General features: G+C 41.9%; 1 protein-coding gene across 1 annotated transcript in view; it reads left to right on the top strand.

The window, feature by feature from the left end:
- The window catches only part of ANTXR2 (ANTXR cell adhesion molecule 2), a 119,023-nt gene extending 94,765 nt beyond the window's left edge, over window positions 1-24,258 (top strand). The window contains exon 16 of the mRNA XM_026848077.1: window positions 22,374-24,258. Within this exon, the coding sequence (XP_026703878.1) occupies window positions 22,374-22,412 (39 nt within the window). The 3' untranslated portion in view covers window positions 22,413-24,258. The remainder of the gene's footprint in view (window positions 1-22,373) is intronic.
- Window positions 24,259-25,201: the final 943 nt, after the last annotated feature.

Genomic DNA, 25,201 nt, shown 5'->3' with positions numbered 1-25,201 from the left:
TTTTGCATTTAGGTCCTGATAAGAACGAGAAGTCACGCAGTAACTCCTGATAAGAACGAGAAGTCACAAAGTAACATCCCTGGCTATTCTGATTGTAAAAGCTTCCAACCACCGTGGTATGGTACTTGGGGAAGGGGCTCAGCAGCCAGCTGAAAAGCCAACAGCCACCTTTCCAGCTGAGTGCATCATCCATGCTTAGCAGTGTGCCATGACTTGATCATCAGCACCATCAGCTTTCTAGTCAGCTTCTTATCTGGGCTCTTACCAGAGTAAAGATAAGTGCTGTTGAAGAGTGCTGTTCCACAGGAAACCTCAGTAACTCACCTATTTTTCTTGAGTGTTCCCTGGTTTCACACCTGGCTTCTACAGTTCTTATTTACTTTAATAAGACATCAGGAGATGACACATTGCAGCAGTAAGCTTTTGATGGCTATAATAAACACTGCTTTTATCTAAAACAACAAATCATAGTAAAATGGAGAATTGGTGGCAGATTTGGTCTGTGGTACATTACAGATGTCTGTCTTGCTTTACAGATGCAACTACAGTCTTTAGCTAGTTGGGTGGAAAGGGTGAGCTGAGCTGCACCTCCCTGTGCTTCCCCCCAAATGCATTGCTTCTGCCTGCTCATGTTTCACCCACACAAACGTTAAACAGATTACAGGGTTTTCCCCAAGCAAATTAGAAGTTTCTACTAAGCTCTCCTAAAATATCAAATGCTGCCATCAGTGAAGCATAAATCTGTAACTTTTAGCAGTGAAGGGATTTTTGTTTGGTCTTCTTTCAATGTTACCCATTCATTTTACTCTTGCCTCAGCCAGCCACTTCAGAGGCTACAGATTTGTGGAAAAAGTGTAAGCTGGCTCTTTTCGGGGAGACTATAGCTGAGTTAATGTACTCATCTGCAGGGTGGAATCTTTCCTAGCTTTCAGCCCTTGAAGGTCTGGATTCAGCCAAAGCTTTTCATCTGGTCTGTGTCGTGTGGGGATAGGATTTCAATCCAAATTAAATTCCAATGTTTATTCTGTAATGCAACTTCAGAATTCCTATTTGCTACAAAAGCCCACTTCTGCAGTTTCCTTAGTGTTTATAAAGTACATTATTAATGAAACCTTTATTAATGAATCTTAGGAAGAAACTCTCAAAACTTGTAAATACATGTTGCATGTCTTGCCCAATGGAAACATGAGGCACTCCTTTTGCTTGAATCAGCTGTTTACTGAGCAGCTTTTTTAAAAAAGCCTGTCTCTTGTAGTCATAACGAAAACCACTTCTTTCCACATTAACCTCATCATTTGAGTCTAATCTGTGCTATCCTTCGGGAGAAAAGGAGCTCTGGCATGTGGCTGTGTTAATGTCCAAGTGGCAGGCTTTCAAACATGTGAGCCCACCTCTGGTCTGACAGCTTACTCCAATTAAGGCTGACACTCTGTCCTTAACTCATCCTCCTGTGCATAGGTATTGCAGCACATATGGTATGTACCACCACGTGCTGATCTGAGACCTCTGCTGTACCTTCACATGAAGGGAAAGGGAGGTGAGAGGGGTGGGAGTGATTCCAGTCCAACTCTAACCTGGTTTTATATTGGAGTGTGTGCATCAAGCTCCATGGACACACTGTCCCACAGGCACATGTGGAAGAGAAGCAGCTGTCCCCATAAATTCAGTCTAGTCTGATGGAGAATGTACCTCCACTAGCAAATCTGGCTATTTCAGCAATAGGACTGAGATCTTCCACGGGGTTTACAGGATGTGAAGCATTTCAGAGGGACTAAGTTCCGTAAATCTCTTGCTTAACATTTGCATGTTGACATTTCCTACTTAAGGGGCCTTTTGTCATCTTTTGCATTAATTTATAACAGCTGTGATAGTCGGGTTGCAAGCACTGCAGGAAGATTGTTAATTTTAAAAAGACTTCACTTTGAAATCAGATTTGATTCAATACAGAGACTGACCACATCCCAACTTTTCATGTCAGTTTTTGGTTTGGTTTTTTGGTGGGTATTTTTTTTTTGATTGTTTGGATAGATTTTATGGATGTATTTCCTGACAAAATTTTCCCATATCTTTACATTTCACATGTTTTAATGAAGTGTTCTATGACACTGACAATATTTTGTATACCTTCCTATGTCAATAGTGTCTTAATGTAGCCCTGTTGATTTTAACAGGATATAAATGGCAGCTGCTATTCTGTTTAGCTGAAGTACTTTGTTTATACCGTTCTCAGAGTTTACAGCTTTAAAGATTATATACTAGTATTCAGCTGTAGACCAAGATGTATAGTTCTCATCCGGTAAGGAATAATGCTAAACTGTGTTTTCTTAATCTGGCCTTAAGTGACAATAGCTGATCTTGAATTTTTTGTACTTATATGCTACATGTAATTCACAAACTGAAACCCTGGATGGTTTGCCATGGTATAATTAGAAGCAAAGATTTTTAGACAAGCAAAGTAGGCTTGATAGGGCTATTTATTTCAGTAAGGCCTTACATATGGAAGTGATAGGCTGTCTTGATTAAATTCTGTTACAACTGGTACAAGATCCCTTATCAACATGCCTGGGTCATTTTAAAATTTTAAAAATCATTTAGCTTAAATCAGCCCTTTACTAACTGCAGCTAAATACATGTAAGCCATTTTAAGATGGTTCACAAAGCTATCTTTACTAATTTAACTACACTTGTCTGAAAATATAATTTGAAATATGCAACTAATTGCAATAATTAAACCTATTATTTTATTTTGCAAGAAAGTTTTTATTTGTAAGTTTGTAATTTAACAGCGTAGGCTTTTATTATGGTTTCAACTGGAAATAGCTGTCATCCTCATCAATGATACGATTTAAAAAAGGCACCAATCTACCCGTATTATAATTAAATTCATGCTTAAGTATGTGTGTGTCTCCAGCTTTAGAAGGTAATTGTGCACACCTCATTGCTTTTTACTTCTAAATGTTGCTGTGGTCATTTACCAGGTAATTTCAGAGACAAGTTCTAAATTACCAGTGATTTCATAAAGTTTAAAATATTCATACCTAGCTAGAGGATGACTGGGCACTTCCTCCTCCCCTTCCAAACAGCAAATTAAACATTCATGAAAAAGACCTAAAACAATGGGGGGAAAAAAGCACGTACTTCGAAGCACTCACAGGCAGCAAATTTTCACAGTTTACTCTGCTGTATAATAAACAAGGTGTCACCATAGCAACAACCACATAACTTCATTTTTATATAACAAATGACAAACCCCATTTCCTTTCCTAAATTCACCAATTAGATTTATCACAGGCTTTTTAAATCTTAGCTCGATTTAAACATACTGTACTATTTCCTTAGTTTTAAACAAGGATCTTTTTGTGGTGATTGTTAATTTTCTTTTTACCCATTAAAAAAATTTAATACCGTAGGCAGTAATCTTGAAATAGACTATGAGGATGATTATAATTTCTTTCAAATCCCTTAAAACTTTTTTCTGCTTCTCTTGTTGACATTTTTAAGTGTCTCTTAATGCAGGGAGAAAGGAGTGAGCTCAGAGTAGAGGAACTACCTTGAGACCCGTCACAGCTGCAGCAGCGCAGGGGCCTGCAGCAGCGCAGGGCTCACAGCACACCTCCACCTGCACACACTGAACATGTTTGTGAGACGAGCATCTGGCAGAACTCACCCTTCATGCATTGCCAAGGAACTCTGCAAAGCTCAAAGATGCAGAGCTTGTTCGTGGAGGGGAGAGGATTTGGCAATGCAGTTCTTCAGTGTAGTTAGTGGCTCAGTGGTTGTTCTGATGAGGAGCTTCCCAGCTCTACCCCTGCTCTATGAATCCCCCAGAGCACGGCTGTCCCCATGTCAGCAGGAACCAGCCCCTGGGTAACCCTTCTTCTCCTCCCAGACCAGTGAAGCTGCGCAGCCACGGGGACAGAGGTGGCTGGCTCAGAGTACAGGCATGGCTGGATACAGATGCTGATCTGGCTCATGATTAAGTAGTTATTGTCCTCTGTCCTGCCCCCAACCCAAAACCACAGGTTGAGCTCATATAAAACAATTGGTAGCACGTTGCTTGATGTTTCAGTACTGCAAGATGGATCAACCATCTTGCTGTCACTGTGATCTGGCTATGCCAGACACAGACCTGGCATTCAGCTGTGCCCAGCTCTGTGCTGCATTTTGCTCACTGCCCGAACTAGGTAAGCCATAGGTACTTCTATAAGCAGAAACAGAAGATCAGCAGGAAAACCCTGTGTAATTCCAGACAGTGAAGTAAGAGAGAAAGTCTTTTTGGTCAGAAGGTAGAAACCCACAAATGCTGGTCATTTTTCATTTGGATCAGTGTGGTTTTTCAGTAGAGGCTAGTTTAAATATTATCCAAATATTCAAAGGCCAATTGCTAAATTAAGTGGAGGGGCTTCCTTCCTTAATTACAAAGCTGACAACTCAATCACCACCTCTACATGGCAATGTATAACTCAAAGCTCTGACAAGCCTTATATATACTGCAAATGAAGAACCAGATGTTCACTTTCTCCATAGCTCTTAAAAGTTAGTTTCACGTTCTGAAATTGTCCTCAAGGGTGTTTCCCCCCCTTCATGTGTTAAAAAAAAAAAAAACAACAAAAAAAACCCCAGAAGCTTTTGATAATGAAGCAAACATATTTTTGTGGTGTGGGCTATTTTTTCCAGTCTGCTGCTAGTTTTTAAATATAAAGTATAGCATATGTTTAACACAGAACATATGGAAAGAAAGAAAAAGCAAATCTTGAATTCCAGATATCATATTCTTAGTAGAAAAGATTCCACAGTGTGAAAGTGGTCATTCAGAACAAACCCAAAAAAAGGTATTTATTATATATAAATATTTATAAAATGAGCTCTAGTTCTCATATTTCCTGGTATAAATCTGAAGTAAGAGTGTTCAAGGCAGCACAAAGCGTACAGAAGTGAATGCCAACGAGTATTTTTAAGGAACGGATCAGTTCAGTATGTCTGTAAGAGCATGTCTGAAAAACTGACCTTTACGCAACAGACCAAGAGCAGCCACTGTTGCTTTTATAACTCCTCTGTTATCGGCAGGCTGTGCTCCCCAAGCTATGCCCTCCAGGGAAGGGTTCCACGAGCGCAGGGTGGACCTTTGTCTTGTGTTTGAGGCTGGCCTAGGTGGACAGGAGCTAGTGCCCCACAAGGTGGGCCAGAGGCCTGAGGCCAGCCACATGCCTCCCTCCTGTACCCCACTGCCTACAGAACCTGCCACCAGCACTGCTGAAGGTTGGTCCTGTCTTGGTGGAGCTGCGGACAAGAGCCTGCTTTTGCAGACCAAGAGTCCTCGTGCTTCGTGCTACAAAAATACCACAGCAAAAGGCAGTCCATACAAATTATGATTATGCCATTAGTTTAGCATCTTTGGTGAAAGGATGCGGCTTGTATTCCCACACTAGGACACCTGCCCCATGAATGAGAAACAGCTAAGCAGCAAGGACTGGCATTGGACCTAAGCCCCTGAAGGAGACATGCTGTATACATATAAATCACAAGCTCTACTCTGCAATATCAGATCTCAGTAAAAATACACTCTGAGTGGACTGTGCATCAAACAGTGTGCAAGTAAAACTGCCGATACTCCAACATCTGTTCGTGCTGAGAGGGTCTACTGTAAGGTCATCCTAATTTCAGGGAATGCTCACATTAATAGTAGGAGAGAGTTCCATCAGTTTTGGCACTGTCCAGACAAACACAAAGATGAGTCCCTTCTTTGGAGTAGAACATTTGATTCATCAGCCTCAGTAGGAACTGTGTTCCCCTCAGAGGTGGCTTCTTAGCCCTTCTGCCAGAAGCTTGTGTGCTCTTTCTCTAATGTAGGTTAGGCTTGGTAAGGAATGTTATTCTTCTTGACAGACTGACATTGCACTGATTAATTAATTGTTAAGCCAGATAATTCTCTTTTAAATTCTTAGCAGACAGTTATGTGCAGTTTAAGAAGTCTTTCATTTGTATTTATATCTGCTCTTTGTATTCTGTACCTACCTATTTAGGACAAATTTATCCAAACTGCTGTCAACTAAGAGTATGAACAAAAGTTCTTTTCTTGAGTTCAACGAAATTGGTCTTAAACCACAAATATAGTAGAATGAGGAAATCTTTGCTTTTGATTCATAACCTCTTAAATGACCAGGCTCTATTTATGTGGACGAGGGAGCTGCAGAGCTAGGAGCAATTTACCACGATACAGATGTAGCTACACTGGGGAAAAAGAGACTCTGAATAATTGGGAGGGTGCTCTTCATGCTTCCTGTTGGTCTATGTCAAGAGACAGGCACAGACAGACCTGGACCATGATGCTTTCATTGGCTTTGCCAGAAATCCCTTCCCTGTGTTAATATTAAAACCTTCCTAGTCTTACAGATATGCAGAGATGTACAGTTCAGAGGCCCTTCTCTTGAAGCTACCTCAGCCTAGGCAGGCAGTGGGGAGAAGGAAGTCAAGGCAGGATGAGGTGGGAGGGGGAGACTGGCTCTGGTCCTTGACTGGCTATGAAAGCATGGCAGCGGCGTATTGCTTGCTGCTGTAACATGGGTAGTAGTAAAGCTCCAGCCTCTGAAGAAAGCTTTGATTTCTCAGGAAACCTCAAAGCAGGCTATTAGGCTGCTGTTTACCAGTACTCTCTGACTTTCAAGAGGGAGCACTTTGTGTTTATTATGACAAACAAGACAACAGACATTTAAAAAACAGTAACAGAAGGAAATGCTCACCTCTCCCTTTATTTATAGGAAAGAATCCATAAGAAGCTATTTCTCATCTAAGTTTTTTTGACCAGCAGATGACTCTGAATAGGAAACAAAATGATAAACCCAGCATGGTGACATCTGCATTCCCTTATAGAATCAATATTGAAATAACTTTCAATATTGGGTGACAGATTAAAGGCATCACTCGGACCAAACTCCCTCTGATCAAACTAAAACAAGATGCAACAGAAAAAGACCATTACCAATTCCAAAATTGACCCTCAGACTGCAGTAGTTACTTTTCTTAAATCTTGCCAGATTTTCTTTCCTTTAGAACACAAGGAGAGGGAGAATTTATTTGAATACCACGACAGGATGAAGCAGCTCTTATTTAGAGAGAAAGATTCAGAAAGGACATGGCAGATTTCATCAGCAGCTGAAATGAGGGACATCACTGCAGGTGTTTGTGCTCATCAGCGTGTCTCCTCCCTGAGACCCATTAGTGCCAGCAGCAAGCACAAAGCTCTAGGTACCATCCTTACTCTCTTCCTCCTTCCCCCCCCCTCCCCCGCACTTCCAGATAAATGCCAGTCATTTGGCCAGGGCTAACTCACAGAAGGTACAGCAGGCACAGATGGTACTAATGCATAAATGTAATCTAGCAAAAGGATGCCAACACCAACCCAGAAAAGGTTCCAAGTAACTGCAGTGCACTTACAGGAATACAGTGATTGGCAAGGTGAAAGCTGAGATTTGCAAGAGCTTACTGTTCCCAAATCAACAATAGAAATTCTACAACAAATGAGCATATTTATTTATTAATTTATAAAATGCACTTAATACTAAGATCTCTGGGCATGTGTAATAATAAAGCCTCACCAAAACCTGAACTCATTATACAAATCACGCTGATCAAAGTAAAAGAAGGGAGAAAGGGAAGGTGGAAACTGAAAAACTGAACAAAATCCAGCGCTGAGTACCCTTTCCCTCATGTTTCTTGGGAGAGCTTCTGAGAGGAAAGATGGGCAGTGCAGAGGTGTTTATAAATCAGGTGATCTAAACACTGTCTGGGCAGCGACAGAAGCAAATCCCATGTGGGTAGCTCTGTAAACCATAAACACCCTATCCTTCCTCAGGATTCAAAGCATAAAAAGACCCATACCAAATCCTTTTCCCAGTAGTAGCTGGTAATGTACACTTAGAAAAAACATGCAGGGAAGAGAATAAATGCAGTTTGACTGTGTTCCCATGAGACACTTCTCCTAGCTTCTCTAGAGAATATTAGCATCTCCACTAAGCACATCTGTAGCAGTGGTTTCCAATGAGGAAAAATTATTTCAGAGAATACAGACTTCAGCCCACATACTCCAGTCCACAAGGAAGGAAAAGAGTGCAACTGCTGCAGGACTTGAGCAGTCTTTGCAGTGCACACATCCTAGAGGCTGCCAGCACCACTTGTGACGGGCCAACTGCTTGGTAGTCCTGAAAGGGAGCCCGTGATAGACACCACACTGTCATAATACAATCTGAGGACCAGCTTCTGATCTTATTTCCATGAGCTTTATGCTGCTGACTTTAAACGAACTATTCCTGATTTTCAGCAAGACATGAGATCAGAAGCAGTGCCTAAAAATTAACAGAAACTGGTAACTGTGACACAAGTACATCCAAGTGACTTGTTAGCAAATGCCTTGCTAGTAGGAAATGAGAGTACTGCTAGCTGTCAAGATAATGCAGGACAGAAATGCTCCTAAATTACAGACCTCTTGGCAAAGAATTACTGCAGAAACCTGCTGCATGTGCTGCCCACCCTGCCTTGCTTACTGGAGTAACTTGTACAAAAAGAATCTTACACTCCTCTCTTCCTCTGCTGGCTACTGATGGATCCTCATCTTCCATCACACAAGAGCTGTGTTACTCAAAGCCTGCTCTGATCTGTGCCTGCTATGAGTAGCTACAGTTCACCAGAGCACTGTGACTCCTAGCAGTGTGTCTCTGTGGGAAAGCAGCAAGTTGACATGTCTCTTCTGTGGTCTGTAAAGCCCAAATGAGAATTTAAACTTTAATTTTGTATGCAAGGGGGCCAGACACGCAGCCCTTACAACAGTTTGTGTTCCTGGACAGAGGCACCAACTTCTAATTCAAATGCTAGACAGATACAGAAATGGCTACTGGCATTTCATCTTTGTCCCCATTTATTAGCATCAGAAATCAGCACTTGTTATTCTAACGGACCAGTTACAGCAATCCCTTCTTCTGTGTTCTCTGAGTACAGTGAATTGTGGGTCAATGGCTAGGGCTTCGACCAGCAGTAATGCTAGCAACAATAGCAATAAATTAGCACCATTTGAAATATGCCTGACATACAATTAATAGACATCTTTGCAAACTGAGAGTAAGGCAGACTGACAGAGATGTGTATGAACATAAATCAGACAGCTTCATAGATTCTCTTCTCTCATAATCCAGAAGGTCTAAATCAGATGTGGAGCAGGCCACAGGAGAAAATATATTCCGCGGTCATTTTAATTAGGGTGTCGCGTGGGGGGTTGGCTTTCAGGAAGGATTTAGGCCATGGTCCAAGGTAGAGGAAAAAGCTGCCACTTCTGACACTGCTATGAACAGAGAAGGTTGGGTTTTTTGGGGGGGGGAGGGTAGGAAAGGGATGTCCAAATATCTGTGAAGTTTATGATTTCTAATGCATTTGAATTAAAACAAAAGCCTAATGATGTGCTGCAGGGTTTTGTCTGGAAGGAGAGTTGACTCTCTGATGTGTACTCATTGTATCGGGAAAGCCGAGATGGGCTGAAGGGTGGGGAAACAGCTTGGCATCCACATTCTTTACTGGGCCCAGTGGTCAGTGTCATTAATGCTGAATTCATTATCGTTGTGAAGGATCCAGCTATCAGATACTGCTGGAAAGGCTTTGGCTGGTGCAGTGACAGCTGCATCACAGTGGCATCTAGAGGGCTGCTGCATGCAGTGTGTGCAGGCATTTGTGTGGCAGAGCGAGGTTCCTGCTGTGGGTCTGTCTTGCCATCTCCAGGCAGCGGTCAGCACTGTGGTGGAGCTGCACCCTCCTGCCATGCTGGGGCTGTTCTAGTCTTTTCTCCTAAGAAAATCCACTTAAACACTACATCTTCAAAGAGAGTCACATTTTCCCACAGAATTTCTTAAGTGGAATTTTTTCCTTATAATAATTGCGTGATAATTATTTTAAAATAATTTACATCTCATTCCAAAGGCTATATAATTGGAGTGACTTCTCTCTTTACAAGTAATTATCATATGCCAGTCAAAATAGTGTAAAATCAAATGGACCAGGCTTTACGCTGGGGTATGAATGCCATATCCTTGCTGTGTTACAAACTGAGAACATGACATCTGGATGACTTAGGGACTTTACAGCTGTAGAGCATGAGCCATTTGAAGATGACAACATCTCTTCAGAAATGCCTGGGCTGGAGAAGTCAGTCAGCAAAAGGAGACTGGGAAGTATTCTTAAAGGAAGGAGATTTTAGGAGAGGCTTGAAGGGGTATTTCCTGAGTTGAGATCATGATGGAGGAGAAAAGGAGTTTGAAGAGAAAGGTTCTTCTGACAGTTATGGTTTATCTCTTGTTACCTCAGATTTCAGAGAAAGATAAATATCATTCTTCTCACTCTGAGTAGTTGCACAGAGGGGAGGAAGAATAATGGAAATGTTTGACTTCTGCTTTAGAGATGCCATCTCTAGGAACTGTAAATTTCTGATACCCTTTGCCTTTTTAGATGAAAAAGACCCCAAAGTGCCAGGTTTTGTTGGTTGTAGTGGGCTCAAAATTGGGCTCTGCTTCTCATACATCTAGTAGCATATTCTCTTTCTTCCTAAAAAAAGATGTAGAGGACTCGAGGAGTCATTTAGGATGCTAACATGAGTAAACCATTTGGCACTAAAGATCAGGCCTGCTGTCAGTTTGGCTGAAGTTCTCCCATAACATAAATGGGATCCCCAGTAATACTCACTCCCAACAAGGATTCTTCCCAGAAAGTTTTAGAAGAGTTCAAAGAGCCAAGACACTTCTCATAGAAAACATCTCTCCTGTTCTTCAGCACCCCCACCCTGCCACAGTGATGCACATGTACTGTGGAAATTAAGGAAGAGCTCTCAAAGCTTCACCTGGAACTGTTAAAAACACACCCCTCTGGTTTCTCACTCGAGGAGAGGGAGCTCTCCCAGTGACAGCTCAGCGTATCACTCTGGGAATGACGGGAGAAGAAATGTCCTGGTTATCGCATCCACGTGAGCGAGTGTCAGCTCTGGGTTAGGTGTGTGCTGGGATGGCCGCCAGCACAGAGATCACTTTCCCTCTGGCACTGAGAACAAGTTTGATCTGCCTTCCAAGTCATAATTAGATCTGAAGGAGAAGATCCCTCCATTGGCAGGCGCTTGCAATGGGAAAACATGAATGTGTCCTTCAGAAAAGAAGGGTCAAACCTTGCCAGGCCATGGTGTATTTTCACAGAGGCAGAAGCGCTGCAAGTGAGGGAGGCTTACTGCCAAGGGGTCAGATGGAGAGTGCGCTGGGGCCCTCGCTCCAAAGAATCTGTGGTAGAAAAACAGGGACTCTCCAGGCCATTTCCACATCCTTTCCTCTTGCATAAGCAATGCTTGCCATGTATGAGGAAAACAACAAACTCCTGCCCTCTAGAGACAGGAGACCTCCAGCTCTGCTGAATAAAATATTTGCCACAACCTCCTTTTGAAGCAGATGCTACAAATGCATACAGTTTTATTCTCCCCTAAGGCCCACACAACTGGCTCAGCATCTCGTCGTGCTCTCTTCTCCCAGACCTGGAAGGCCAACTCACAGGAGAGGCAGCTTGTCAAAACCACTCTGTTTCAAGGCAGTAGTTTATTTGGAGAACTGCTGAATAAAGCAGTCACAGAAAACTTGGCAAAGGAAGATAAATCCCTCCCTTCTTCATTACCAAAACCTGTCTAGGCAGGACAGCAAATGCTCACGCTTGTTGAGCACTTGTTTCCTTTCCCTTCCATGGCTGCCTGCATACCTCTGCAAGCCTCTCACTCTCTTGTCCTTATCTGAAAAACAGTCAGGGCAAGAGCTGCCACCCTAGTATATAAATGACAGAGTGAGTGGCACTGAGACACAAGGAGAGTACAGATGATAAGAATAACTGTAGCTCTCGCACTCACTCCATTTCTGAGCAGCCCCACAGACCTCAGGTCTGCACACATGCAGGTGAGGAGCTGTACAGTGCCCGTGCTGCTCATGTATGACTGCATTAGCAGGAGTTCAGTGTGGATAGAGCTTTTCAGATTACTCTGCAGAAGTTACTTGGAATTTCAAAGGTGGGAAAACAGTGTTGAAAGTCTAGCCCCCCACATCTGTGCTCTCAAGTACTGGGAGTCTTGGCAGAAGTACCGCTTTCAGTGCCACATAGCATATTGAGCTACAAAATCCCTTCAGTCCTGGGTTTCACAAGGTTACACCACTGGTAAACATGTACTTGAAGATTTTGTTCACTATAGCAACTGTGCCGAAATGTCCATATGTCCAGTTACAAAATAAGCGTTATTAGTAGGGTGAAAAGCTGTTCTTAATAGCATTTTCTCAAAGCCGCCAGCGTACTAAAAATACTACAGATAATACCCCTCAACTCCGCACTGCAATGTACCAAGTATTTTCATTTACATCTAAGCAAAGTCTGTACAAAGTGGATACCAAGCCCTGCCAGGTGACAACAGCAGCATTTTATACATGCACACTTGCTCTGCATCAGTGAATGTTTGCTCCAAACATGTAGCAAACCATGTCAACACAAGATTTACCAAAATGCACACCTAAATCACAGGCACTTGAAAAAACAACAAACCAGAACTTAGCAACTTTGTTCAACAGTAGTGAAATGATGAATTGGGACTATGTTGGATATAACACATAAATGGGTTTAAGATACCCATGTGGTTTCTCTTCACAAAGTAATACTTACTGCATAATATTTACATTAAGGTAAAAGTTTGAGGCAGATAGCTACAACTGAGCTGAATATTTTCCTGGAAGAAATACTTGTCTGACACAGCAGCCACAGACTCTTGGCCATCCATTACGCATTTTATCTATTTAGACAGCATCTTTAAAATACCTGTTTTGACTCTATGACTGGCAGTTTTGTTTTGTTGGCCTATAGTCTAAAATACAGTATTTATTTGGTGCAGAAAGACAGGAATTATCTTTTAAAATAAATTAGTCTTGTCCTCCTTTTCTGCACTTTACTCCAAGTTCACTTTACTTGCCCACAACTGAAGCAGGACCAAGGGATGATAGTGGCTGTGAAGTCCAACTCGGCTACTGAGGTACCTGTAATTGTGCTGGCACATTCTCCTCAAAGCAACCTTTTTGAGGTAGATGATGCCAGTTTTCATTGTGAAACTACCGTTCTTGAAATTCAGATTATGTGACTTGTGAAGGTTGACCTACAGGACCTCTAGATTGTCTGGAAAGATCATGAGGTTTATGCGCACATGATAAGGAGGCTACACTGCATAAATATGAGGATAATAAACACATTATATGCCTTTCCACTTAAATTACTGGCAGAAATTGCTAGAGTGAAAAAAAAAATCCTTCTTAGGTAAAAATATATAGCACCATTCATCTGTAATTTGTTTCTTTTTATTATGTTGTTGTTACTTTAGGAGGGTTTTGAGCCCATCTTGGGGTTCAGAGCTTACCTCATCTCTGTCAGTGATGTTTCAGCCATCAATTACATAATTTTGGGGAGGAAGCCTCCTTGGGCAGCCCTAGAAATGATCCTGATGTCTGCATCAGTAGTGATGGGTTCTGTAGCAACAATACCAGTTCAGGATTGTTCCTCTAAAGAGATTCATTGCTGACTTACTCTGTGAAAAATGATACTTCCAGCAGTATAGCACTGCAAGTCATCTTTTCCCAGGTGCTTCTTCACTCACAACTTGTGTGGCTGCCTAATGGCACTGTGTTAGGATGGCAGTTGGTGAGCACACAGCCACTGAAACCTGTTGTGCGTGGTCTTCTGTGGGCGATAATGCAACATATGCAAGGACAGGAAAATTAAAATGGTTTTGCTTTATATAAAATAAACATGCTGGTAACAACGCACATCTGCAGAGATGAGGTTTTAATGCTAAGAGCTTGGCAATAGAGCACACAGGTTTCTGTTAGCACAAGTGTAAAGCCAGTTCCAAATTCTTGTAATGTTCTGAGCTTCTCGTGTCTCTGAGACAAGGGATTACCTGAGTGTCAGGGACAAAGAGCAAGTGTGAGAGAGATGCCAGTTTAAATATCTGAATGCTGCTTAGAGCTGCACAGGACATGGGTGGGTTAGCAACCCCTCTCCAAAGTAAACATATAAATCAGCTATCTTTTAAAAAATATATAAACTTAACTTCAGTTATATGCTCCAGCTTGTCAACGGATATTTATGAGGCAAGTGTAATATTATAACAGTTATAGCAGTGAAGTACATCCCGAGCGGGGGAGCTAGTAAAGAAGCACACGGATGTTAATGCCAGTAGAATTTTAATGCCCAGGAGATGGGGGCAAGGTGACACTAGCTCTCGTTAATGTTGCTTTTGCCAGCTACAGTGAGGGAAGATCACCGCTGGCCCTTTCTGAAGGCTGTAAGACAGTGGGGTTTGGCTCCTGAGCCCAACATAGGCCTGTGGGTGCAAGCTGCTGTCAGGCCTGTGGGTGCAAGCTGCTGTCTTGTTGCACTCTGTGGTATGAGGCTCTGCTGAGGGAAGCAGTGGGATTTTTCAGTAAGGAAAGACCTACTGCTGTTCAGCTCTTCCAGGACTTTGAGGAAGGTGCTGCCAGTGCTGGCATCTCAGCACCAAGTTTGAATTGCTGACCATTTTGTTTAAAAGGTCCTTTTACTGTTACAACTGCAAATGAGTGTGCAGGTCAGGAACCTGTGTAGGAGTCTGTTATCCCTGCTAAGCTCTGTAAGGGGAGATAATGATTCTAAAGAGGTTTGGAAAGCAGGAAATTGCCTGTTCCTTTGCATTAGCAAAGAAGAAAAGGTTTACACAGTCCTGTCCTTTACTGAAAGTGCTACAGGGAAGAACCCTATAGTGTGATTCCTTATAGAGAGGCCAACTGCAGGCTGGGCCACAGGGAAAATGAGTGTAAGAAGAAATAGAATCAGGTAAACCAGATTCTCATCTGCTGATTCAAACTGCACCAGCAGTCTCAGCAGACTGTTGTGGAAAGCTGTCATGAGAATACAGCTCCTTGGGGAGTGACAAGGCTGGGCTACCAGGGATGCACCAATCACAGAGGTGAAAGATGCTCTGATAATGATGTGAAGACAGGGCCAGCACGAATGACATCGCTAAATACATATCTCAGGAGTGAGATTATTCTAAAGTCCTCACCTTCCTCACGGTTATGTGGGCACTGATCAATTGGGCTGGAGGGCACAGAGCTCACGTGTGCCATATAAATGACAAATCCCAAAAGGGTATGTTCTCTTTATGGGGACACTGCAGTGGGGGGTAGATTCTCAGCTTCTGCTGGTATGTCAGCAACAGACAGTGGAGATTCATGACCCTCCAAGGCCAAAATGAGCCAATCTTTTATGACATCGTATATTATAGGGGGTAATACAACTGTTCTGGACAAAACAGAGCTGTAAGTGCTCCTCTGGAAAAAATGCAGTTGTTCTTATCAGTTCTAAGTTGGATGCTGAACAATTCAGCGGTGTACAGGAACCTTTTCCTACATATACAATTACTCAGCATGTTAAAGAAATAAAATCACATGCAAGGACAAGGTATGGTTGAGTGACAGAGTACTTGAGAAAAGACAGTGCATCATAGGCTGGGTGGCTGGATATCATCCCATGACATCGCCGCCCTCCTTGATTTCACACGCTACTTCACCTGCCCTTTCTGAATTACTGAAGAATACTACAAGTGAGGCCAAACATACCAAAGGAAACAGTAGCTAGAGACAGTGAGGCAGTATGTTAAAAGCTACCTCATGAGACCAGTGACTACCCAGCAGCAGCCAGCTACTTAAATGCCAAGCGAATGATTTGAAGTCCTGTTCCAAGTTGAGGATATTCTGTTCCTTTCAAACTTTCCATGTCATACTGGTTACAGTTCATAGGTAGTCTGAGCCTGTCAGCTCAGTAGCATTTGTAGGAAGGCTATGATGAAGGATTCACAGCCTCAAAGGACATCACATCTCACCAGGACCCTTGTGAAGGCAGCCAGAATTTGATGCTGGGTTCACCGTTTTATATAGTGAACCTGACTTCCTCTAATTGCATCCTTTTAGGCGATTACACAACACAATAAAGGAGAGAAAATCAGAAAACTTAAAGCATTTGTTATCCAACCCATGATTAAATACTCATTTTGGAAAAGTCCTTTCCATACAGTGAGGCCCTTAGGCTCAGAAGGTATTGATTAGTATACTATTTCACATGTGAGTACAAAAAGCCTATCATGCAGGAAAAGAAAGAGGAACATTTCTACTGCCAAATTTCAGCTTCAGAGGTAGTACTGTGAGGACTGCTGTCACTGTTTTGGCAAACCCAGTCCACATCTGAGATACCAAGTACAGAGCCCATATATCCGTATCTGTGTATTTTGTCTCTCCTGTGCATATATGTCATATACTAAAAAAGATGCTTCTGAGAAAGCTCTAGGCACTCCAGATGGTGCTTAATAACAGAAAAAGTTACACTCTGACACGTTGCAAGGCAATAAAACTCTCCCCAGCCAAGCAGGCAGCTATGGCACTGGCACCCAGCTCCCGCCCAGCCCGTGCCCACCCTGCAGTGCCGTGCCACCTAATATCGTGGTGTGATGGAAAGGGACAGGGAGGAGCTTTCCCAGCCCGCAAACTCAGTAAGGGACTTGTGCATTCATCTCAACAAACACAATACACACCACTTCTGTGATGGCCAGATATCTTGCTACTCATTTTAAATCTACTGTTAGACCTTTCAACAAAGGCATTTATTTCAGTTTGGAAAGATCTAGAAAAATTTATTAGTCATCTCCAGCACAGTGCTGCCTCTCGTTCTCACCCCTGCACATTTTGAAACTTTTTGCTGAGGAGTGTGTCTTCTAGCTGTGGTACTCGAGGGGAGGGGAAAAAAGCCATCTCAATAGACAGTTTTAAATGGGTGACCAGGACATAAAGTTTTATGACAGTACATGTTTGCAGCTTGTAACTGAAAGAGCAGAAAGTCTGTAGTTCAGTTTGTAAAAAATCGAGATCACACAAGAGCTACACGGTGAATATTTGTACAACACTTTGAACAGGGAAGGCCAGCTCTGGCTGTGCAGGAATCAGGCTTGGCTCTACAGAAGCCTGTGTAGTTTCCCCCAGCGAAGAGCCCAGTATTACATTACAGATCTCAGGGAGGCGGCGCACGTTTGCTCACACATGCACACATACAAATAAAGTGCTTTTCACACCAACAGCCAACATCAACAGCTGAGTTCCAGGCTTCTATCAGAGTGCAGTCCAAAAGGTATCCTCCTCCACACGCCCGGTGCCCTGTTCCAGCAGAGCTGTACAGGCTCCAGCAGGTCACACTGGAGGAGGAAACAAGGTTGTTTCTGCAGGCACTTCTTGATGTTTGGGGTTTGGGGTTTTTTTGTGGGGGGGTGGGAATGCATTGTCATGTGAGGCTCTAATCTGCGGTTCAGTGGGAGCATCCACTTCCCTTAAGATTTTGTGCTCTGCAAGAAGTTTATCTTCGTTGTCCTGTAGCTTAAATTCAGTAAGACATTCAACAATTTAAGAAAGGGCTTTTGATGTAATATGAAACTATTTCTTAGCTAAAAATCCTTGCCATAGATCTCTTTCCTCTTTTTTTCTTTTTTTTTTTTTTTTTTTATTCTTCTCCTGCAGTACCTGTGGTGCATTGTTGAGAGTTAAGAGTGGGGTTTTTTTCTATTGAATCTAGTGCATGGAGACAACTCCCATATTCCACATGAAGATCACAGAATGCTTGCATAACTAATTTTTTAATTACTCTAGTCCTAAACCACTAATTTACTTCAATTTTATACCAACTACATGTTGGTATTGTTAAGGTTTATGATCCAGTGATTTACAAGGCATGATAAATCTGATTTCAAATTGGTTGTATTGATGGTTTAATTGCCTATGGGGACAGGAGTGTAACATTAACTCACCAAACTGGTGTATCATGGCAGTGCTGCTAGGATGGTAATTCACCGTTGTAATTAGTTACATAGAACAAGCCTGTTTTAATGGTGAAGGCCAAAAATAGACTGATGAGTCAACTGTTTGGTAAATAGTGTTTCTATTTAAGTACATAGTCTTTTTCGTAAAGTTCAGATCAATCAGAAGAAAAATTTGATACTATGTTTCTAAAACCTGGTGTACTAATAATGAAATAGATACCACTATGATATATGAAATAGTGAAATAGATATCACTACATAGGAAGTTTTGAATTAATTTGGAGAAACAACTTACACAAGTATGCATCTTTTTCTCCAAACCAACTTGCACGAAGACAGTGATATTGGTTATATCACATACAACCTGGTTTTCTAGTTGATGAAAACCTATTGTTCCTATTGGTTTGATCTGGAGTGATAAATCCTTAACAGTTGAAAATTAGTCTTTTATCTTCTGACTACTTCACTTTGTCCATCTAGAATGTGGATGGTTTAAAATCTCACTTAAACTATGTACAGTGCATTTGTTATTATCTATTATTGTCAGATATTGACAGTGTTTTGACAGCTGGTATTTCTTCAGTGTTTTTTGTCTGCCTGTTGGATGGGTTACATGATCAGGGGTTTGGCTGACCAAACAATTCCTTCTTTTTCTTCTTACTCCCCTATGAGTCCTCAAGTAAGGAGGTAGGGAGCAGAGACCATGGGAGATGGGTGGGGAACCATAATGGTAATTGCTCATTTAAGGCTCTCCTCTGTCCCTGCTGTGTCTGGAACCACTTGTCCTGGAAAGAAAAAACAGCATTTAGGGGAGAGAGTTGTGTACATGAGACAAACTGTGGCAAGAAGACCAAGAGAGAGGCTCACTGAGGTACATGTATCTGGTTTTGCTAAGAAATAGGAATATGAAATGTATACATGGTATACATGCAAGTTAGACTTAAATTGTAAACATGGTGGGAGCTCAAAGCCCTTTACATTGCCTTGAAAGCTACTTCTCAGTGCATTTCATGTGTAGGTATCGTGAAACCAGGCACCTTGTCACATCCCATTACTTAAATGTAAAAGCTGTTCCTTACTATGCCAGTGTGCAGTATTTGCTGTTCTGTTAATGACACTACTGTGTTCCTGACCTTCTCATTAATTAGCACTTCCAATGTATTTTCCAACATCCTGATTTCAGCTCTATCCTCTGTGAGCATCACACTGTACACAAAAACCAGCTTCTTATATGGAAAGCCTTGTTTTCACTTGAAATCTCTCATCCTCCAGTTTTCCTAAATAGGAAAAGGTAGTCAAAGTTGCCAGTACAGAAATTCACACAAATTATAGCACTATCTGATAATATATCAGTTATACTCACTAAACTATGGGTAAGTTCAGAGTGGAAGTGACTCTACCTCAGGTAGAAAGGAAAAAAATAAGTATCACAGGAGCTTCTACAAAGAAGATATGTTTGGAACCAAACAGAATGTCTTTTTCTTAATTCTAGTGAAAGTTATGCTTTATAACTCCTCAGATATCACTTCTTTATTTTAAGGTTTTACAATTTCCGAATTTATTTTGAAATAGGTTTATGTTCCTTTTCCTCCTCAGTTCCCCCCTTATATTGTTCAAAAATTATCTACCACTCATGGTCAGCCTTTAGAAGATGGTGGACACTCCAAAATTGCAGGGACTTGGGAGAAAGCACCTGGCCAGCAGAGCAGGGCCCAGTGCTACAGAGCTGCCACATCCCTGCCTCTGCCAGAGCAGAGGGAGCAGCTTTAACTGCAGAGCAGTTCAGCCCTCATGACTGGGGCAGCTCGCAGTGGATTTGTTGTGACAGTTACATTTGTGCTACCTGGTAGGATCCCAGCAAAGGCAGAGGGGAAACCCATGCTGTCTTTGCTAACAAAATTTAAGGTGGAAGTTCTTCCTAATTTTCTATACACAGCTTTTCAACTGGAAACCCTTCCTAGGGCCAAAGAACACCATCTTCCTTAGAACTAAGAGTCTAGTTTGCCCTTTTAATCACATTTGTTATATAGTTCATTAATGCCATTCTCAAGCTAAAAACACACTGAGCCCCTCTTAATGCACTGCACTTACTGCCTTCATGAGTCAGACCTCGAAGAAGGAAGAACTTATTTTTGATTCCAGTGATTATTTCAGAACTCAGGTAAAGTGTTGAGCCACTAAATTACCTTCTAAACGCAAACTGAATGCAAACACAAAAATTAATAATAGTCAAATCATTTGCCCAAAATTCATATAAATTCATGCACTGGTAACTCTTTAAAGAAAGGAGAGAAAGCTACAAACAAACGCAGAAAATCTGTGTTGATGGGCAAATTGTAATATTAATCACATCAGCTAGGAACTACTGCAATTCCCGCATTACGTCTTTTCTGCTAATGTTTTGCAGAGTCTTGTTTTTCCATTGTGGCATTAACTTGGATGTAAATATCCTTGCTGTCAGTGTTTATTTAACATTAGCTCTGTCGTCAGAAGTGCTTGAGTTGCACGGCATTTCCAGATTTTATGCTCCAGAAATACTTCGCTTCCACCACAGAATTCTTTTTGATACGTTTAATTAAAAAAAACCCCAACACAACAGTGAACAAAACAAGCAAAAGGAAGGACACGTAATGATGTCCAGGCCTATTATACTTTGCCTTTAAAGGAATCTCTTGGCACTCCCAGTTGAGCATTCTGCATCTTTTCTGCATTTATAATAGAGATGATACCAGCTAGGAGTTACTATGATTACTGTACCCACCTATTTACCAGCTTTATATTTATTATATAGTTGACAGAAGTAGAATAATTATAAGAGCATTAGGAAAAAAATCCCTTGATCAGAACACCACCCCTTTCGTGCTAGTCAGGGGCAGGTGCCAGCTGAGACTTGCTTGAGTAATGCCACATAACACTGTGTGCAATCACCCTCCCTGCTAACCAGTAAAACATTTAGATCAAAATAAATAAATTAAAGAAATATGAAATTCAGCCCTAATTTCATCTGATAATTCCATAAGCTCCTGGGTTTAAGAAGAAAACAGTAATTTTCCCCCAACCATGCATCTTTAAAAAGAAATCAGGATTCAGAGCGTAATCACAGCTGCCTGTTCCAAAACTAGCATGGTTAACTTGGCATCATCTTTTACAGTTCTCCTACGAGCTGCTTCATAGACACAGCAATTTCAAAGTCCTCAAGTAGGAATTGAAGGGGACAGATAAAAGAAAACATGCTCATCTTTTTTCCTTTTGAGGAGACTTTTCACATAACTCATGTGAAACCTGCCCCCCTACGTACCTTTGAAGACTACCCCCCGCCACTGCCTGGAGATGGCTGCTGAGACCAGACTCCTGCAGACCCAGATGTGGTCTCTGGCTGAGGGAGGCACCTTACGGGCTCCTTACGGGCCATCTGGGGTGGGATTGTGTGTTACAGGGCCCACTCAAACAGAGACTTTGTAATTAATGAAGAACCTCACGCCAAAACATGCAATACCAGCTGGCATTCCAATTGTACCACATGCGTTTTCATACAAGTGCTCAGTATTTCCATATCATACCTCGGGGAATTACTTTCTCTGAGTGGAGAAGTCCTGAACAAAGGCACAATGTAAGCTGGCTTTTTCCATCACAGAAAGGAAAGGTATCGCTGCTGTGCCCAGAAAAACTGTTTAAAGACAGGAGCTGCTCTGTTGGGGAGTACACCCTGCTTCAAAAATGGATGCTCAGTTTGGAGTCTGGGCATTTAAATAAGCTCTGAGAAGTCACCATCAATTTTTAGTGCTTATCCTAAATTAAAAGGGCTCATCATTTTTGTTAGTGGATTTGTTTCATTCAGCCACTCCAAAAGCTGTCAAGATTAACCTGGTCCCATTTATGGGAAAATGGTATTTACTTAGGTATGACACCAAGAGAAACTGCTTTTCCTTTTGGTGCACAGTAATTTTAAAGCACATACGAACAGAGTTTATAGATGCAGAGCTTGGGTTATTGCTGATAAAATACAGTTTCTAATCATCAGCAGCTCTGCTAACTAACAGTCACATTTATCTGTGCTGCACTGTGTGAGGATTTGGCTTGCGGGAGGTCTGTGGGAAGTATCTGTCTTCACTCTGATCTTCCTTTGCCATGTTTAGGTAGGTTTGAGTTTGCTCACTACAGTTACCAAGAATTTGTAAATTATCCTCACAAAAGACCTGAGTGTTCAAAATGTGTCTTCTGTGTCATCACTGCTTTCCTAACATCATAAATTTGTAAGTCAAATGCAGTGCCTCACTCTGGGTAATTTCCATTAATTCTTAAAAGGTTTTTCATGGGTATGTTATTTTCACAAACATCTGAATTTAAATTACAGCTGCCTTCTAGCATCTAATATTCAGCATTTGAAAGTCTTGGTTGCATGCATTACTCCACCAATAAGAGCTTCTCTTTCTTCCCCCCTCAGGGTCGATGTATCAACTTCACCCGAGTTCAATCTCAGTAGAGAAGGAGAAGAGGATACCAGGAGGAAAGACAGCCACATTGCCACTTTTCAACCAAGCAGAGAGAACCGAGCACTTCCTCACATTTCTTGGATCACCTTCAAGCCCGAGCTCAGAAGGTTTCTGCATTCCCCGCTCCCAGGAGCCAGCATTGCTGTACCAAGCTCCTGCGTTTCACCCCAGTGTGTTGATACTCTGTGAGATTTGCAACAGTGACAAGAGGAGCAGCATTGACTTGCATGCCTATGCTTTTAAAGAACACAAAAGGGAGAATACAGACACCAAAGATGATAACATTTTTCTATTTTTATTATTTTATGGTTTTTTAAGGACTACAAATTCTCAGGACATAATGTGCTCTTAGCGGAGATGCAAAGTTTCTCAGATGCAGAGATGGCACGTGTTATTTAAACAGGGACTACTAGCCAAAGGCAGAGGATAAAAATTCCCACCAGGCTAAGCAAGCGCAAGAGTTGAGTGCCTTACAGCGATGTCAGATCACAAAACCCTTGCGAGTCTCCCATCGCATTGTGCCTTACGGGAACCTTCTGACTGGAAATCTTGTCATTCTAACACTGAAAAGTGCACACGCATGACAAAATGTAGACAGGATGCCTCAAGGTACTGGTAGCAAAGCAAGACTTTGCCCTTTAGTTTTTGAAGACACCTTTCTTTCATTATGCACCCGGGACAGGAAGAAAATTAATAGAGCGTTATTCCACGGGAAGACAGCCTGTAACCAGAGATCTTGAACAGAGTTTGAGGGACTGATGCTTCAAGACCTTGACACTGTGGCTGGTGGGTTTTTTCCCCTTTCCTGCATTCAGAGTTCAGTAGCGCATAAACCATCATCATCTATAAACATACCTAGCAGTTGTAGGCTTATGTATTTTTTTTTTAAGATTAAAAAAAGCAGTAGCCACTAAGCTGGTATCTCAGGGTTTTTTTTCCCCCCCAAATCTCCAAGGGCTCTTCAGCGTCACAAGCCAGCAACTCTCTTTGCATGAGAATTTCAAAGTTTAATTAATATAATTAAAGGCAACAGCAAGCAGCAGCCTGTGAAGATTTTGCTCATCTTTTTTATGCCTTTTGACATTGAATGACCTATTACTGTATGTGCATTACTCGGTTTTCGAGGGGGCACCGAGCATTGGTTAAGATTCAGCAGTGGAAAAAGACCTCCTTCCATCAATTTAGAAATTAAATTTACAGGAGCGCCGGCCATCACAAAACATTGACAATGTATGTATTATAATTTTTTAGAAAAACCAGTGTCGTGTCACGTCGACGATGCCAAATTATGTTAGCGTGAGCGGAAACACTGTGGGGGAGGAAGGAGGGAGCAGCTGAAGAAAAAGGCTCAAATGATCCAGTCACTTTCGATACTGTACTTCAGATGCAAAATGGATATTCGAGTCGAAACCTGACAAAGCGCGCCCGCTTTGATGGGAACTGGTATAGACAATGACCAGTGGCTGGGTCAGTGGGATGTCTCTCTGCGAGCAGGGAGGCTTATCAAATGACACTAAAAATAAGTTCAACAACCATCACGTTGGAGGGGAAAAGGCGAACATTTCACATTTGGTGGGCATGAATGTGTGCAAGATGGAAAGAGCAATGCGAAGCATCCTGGTCTAATTATCTCCTTTGTGCTCTTCATTGAAATTGCAAGGGACATAAATAATTCTCTTGGTCGATGTCCAAATTCGTGGCACTGCCCAAAGAAGCCTTTACATATATCCACTCGCTTACATCTTTTGCTTGAGTTTATTTATGCCACTGGTAGCCTCATCATCAACAGCCATGTGTGCACAGCAGACTATAAATAAAATTATTATCTAAGTTTCAGTGATTATTTCCTTCTTCTCCTCCCCCCTAGCCTCCCATCCTCTTCTCACAACTTACCCTTCATTTTGCCAGCTACACAGTCACCCTTGATACTGGCTTCCAAAGACAGCCCATCTTCCTGTGGCCCCACGTGGCATGCCAACAAAGCCTGCCAGAGCCTAACTCAGGGGCTCCCAACTGTTCCACACCTATTGAGAACCTGTCACCAGCTCACACAGTACGTAGTATCAGTCACGTAAACAGAACAATCAAGTGCCCACAGAGACGGCTTGTCGCTCCCATACCTCGCAAAATCGCAGCTTTGATACCACTGGCTGTTGGCTGGGGACATTTTAGCCCAGTTGCATACAAAAGGCTGATTCTGTCCATGAAGCCCAACCATCAACAAGTCTTTGGCTTATTTCAAGCCACTGATTAAAACTCTGTGTACTCTCCATCTTAACTTGAGATGAAGAACCAAAACTAGGTAGGTTTGCTAGGACATGGATGAGGTTCAGTACCACTCCTTAAGATACTTGAGGCAATACAGGCAGAAACACTGATCTCATCAGACACCAAGTAAAAATAAACTCTGCTCTTGTTTTACTTACTTTTCCTTGATTTTTAATGTGAACGCGACACTTCTTTTGAGATATCACTGGAATTGTCAGCTTGCATTTTGAGCAGCATGTTGCATAACAGGAAAACATGCAGATGAAGAGGATTTTTCCCCTCACATGTATCTGCTGTCTCTCAAAGAATATTTGCAACAAATAGAGCCACAGAAATAGAAATCCACTAATAATCTTTTGTCCTCTCTAGCTGTCTACCCATATTCATTAAAAACTGTAGAATGCACAATTTTTCACAGCATGGCTGATACCAAGCAAAAACGTATTTCAGGTATCTACATTGATTTTTCCCTTCTAATTGGCATGATATTAGAGTACGTTACACTTTTCAT

This window comes from Athene cunicularia, assembly GCF_003259725.1.
Source record: "Athene cunicularia isolate RWA chromosome 4 unlocalized genomic scaffold, athCun1 chr4_part2, whole genome shotgun sequence".
Classification (NCBI taxonomy): Eukaryota; Metazoa; Chordata; class Aves; order Strigiformes; family Strigidae; genus Athene; species Athene cunicularia.
The sequence above is the reverse complement of the archived record's forward strand: the minus strand, read 5'-3'. Positions and strand labels throughout refer to the sequence as shown.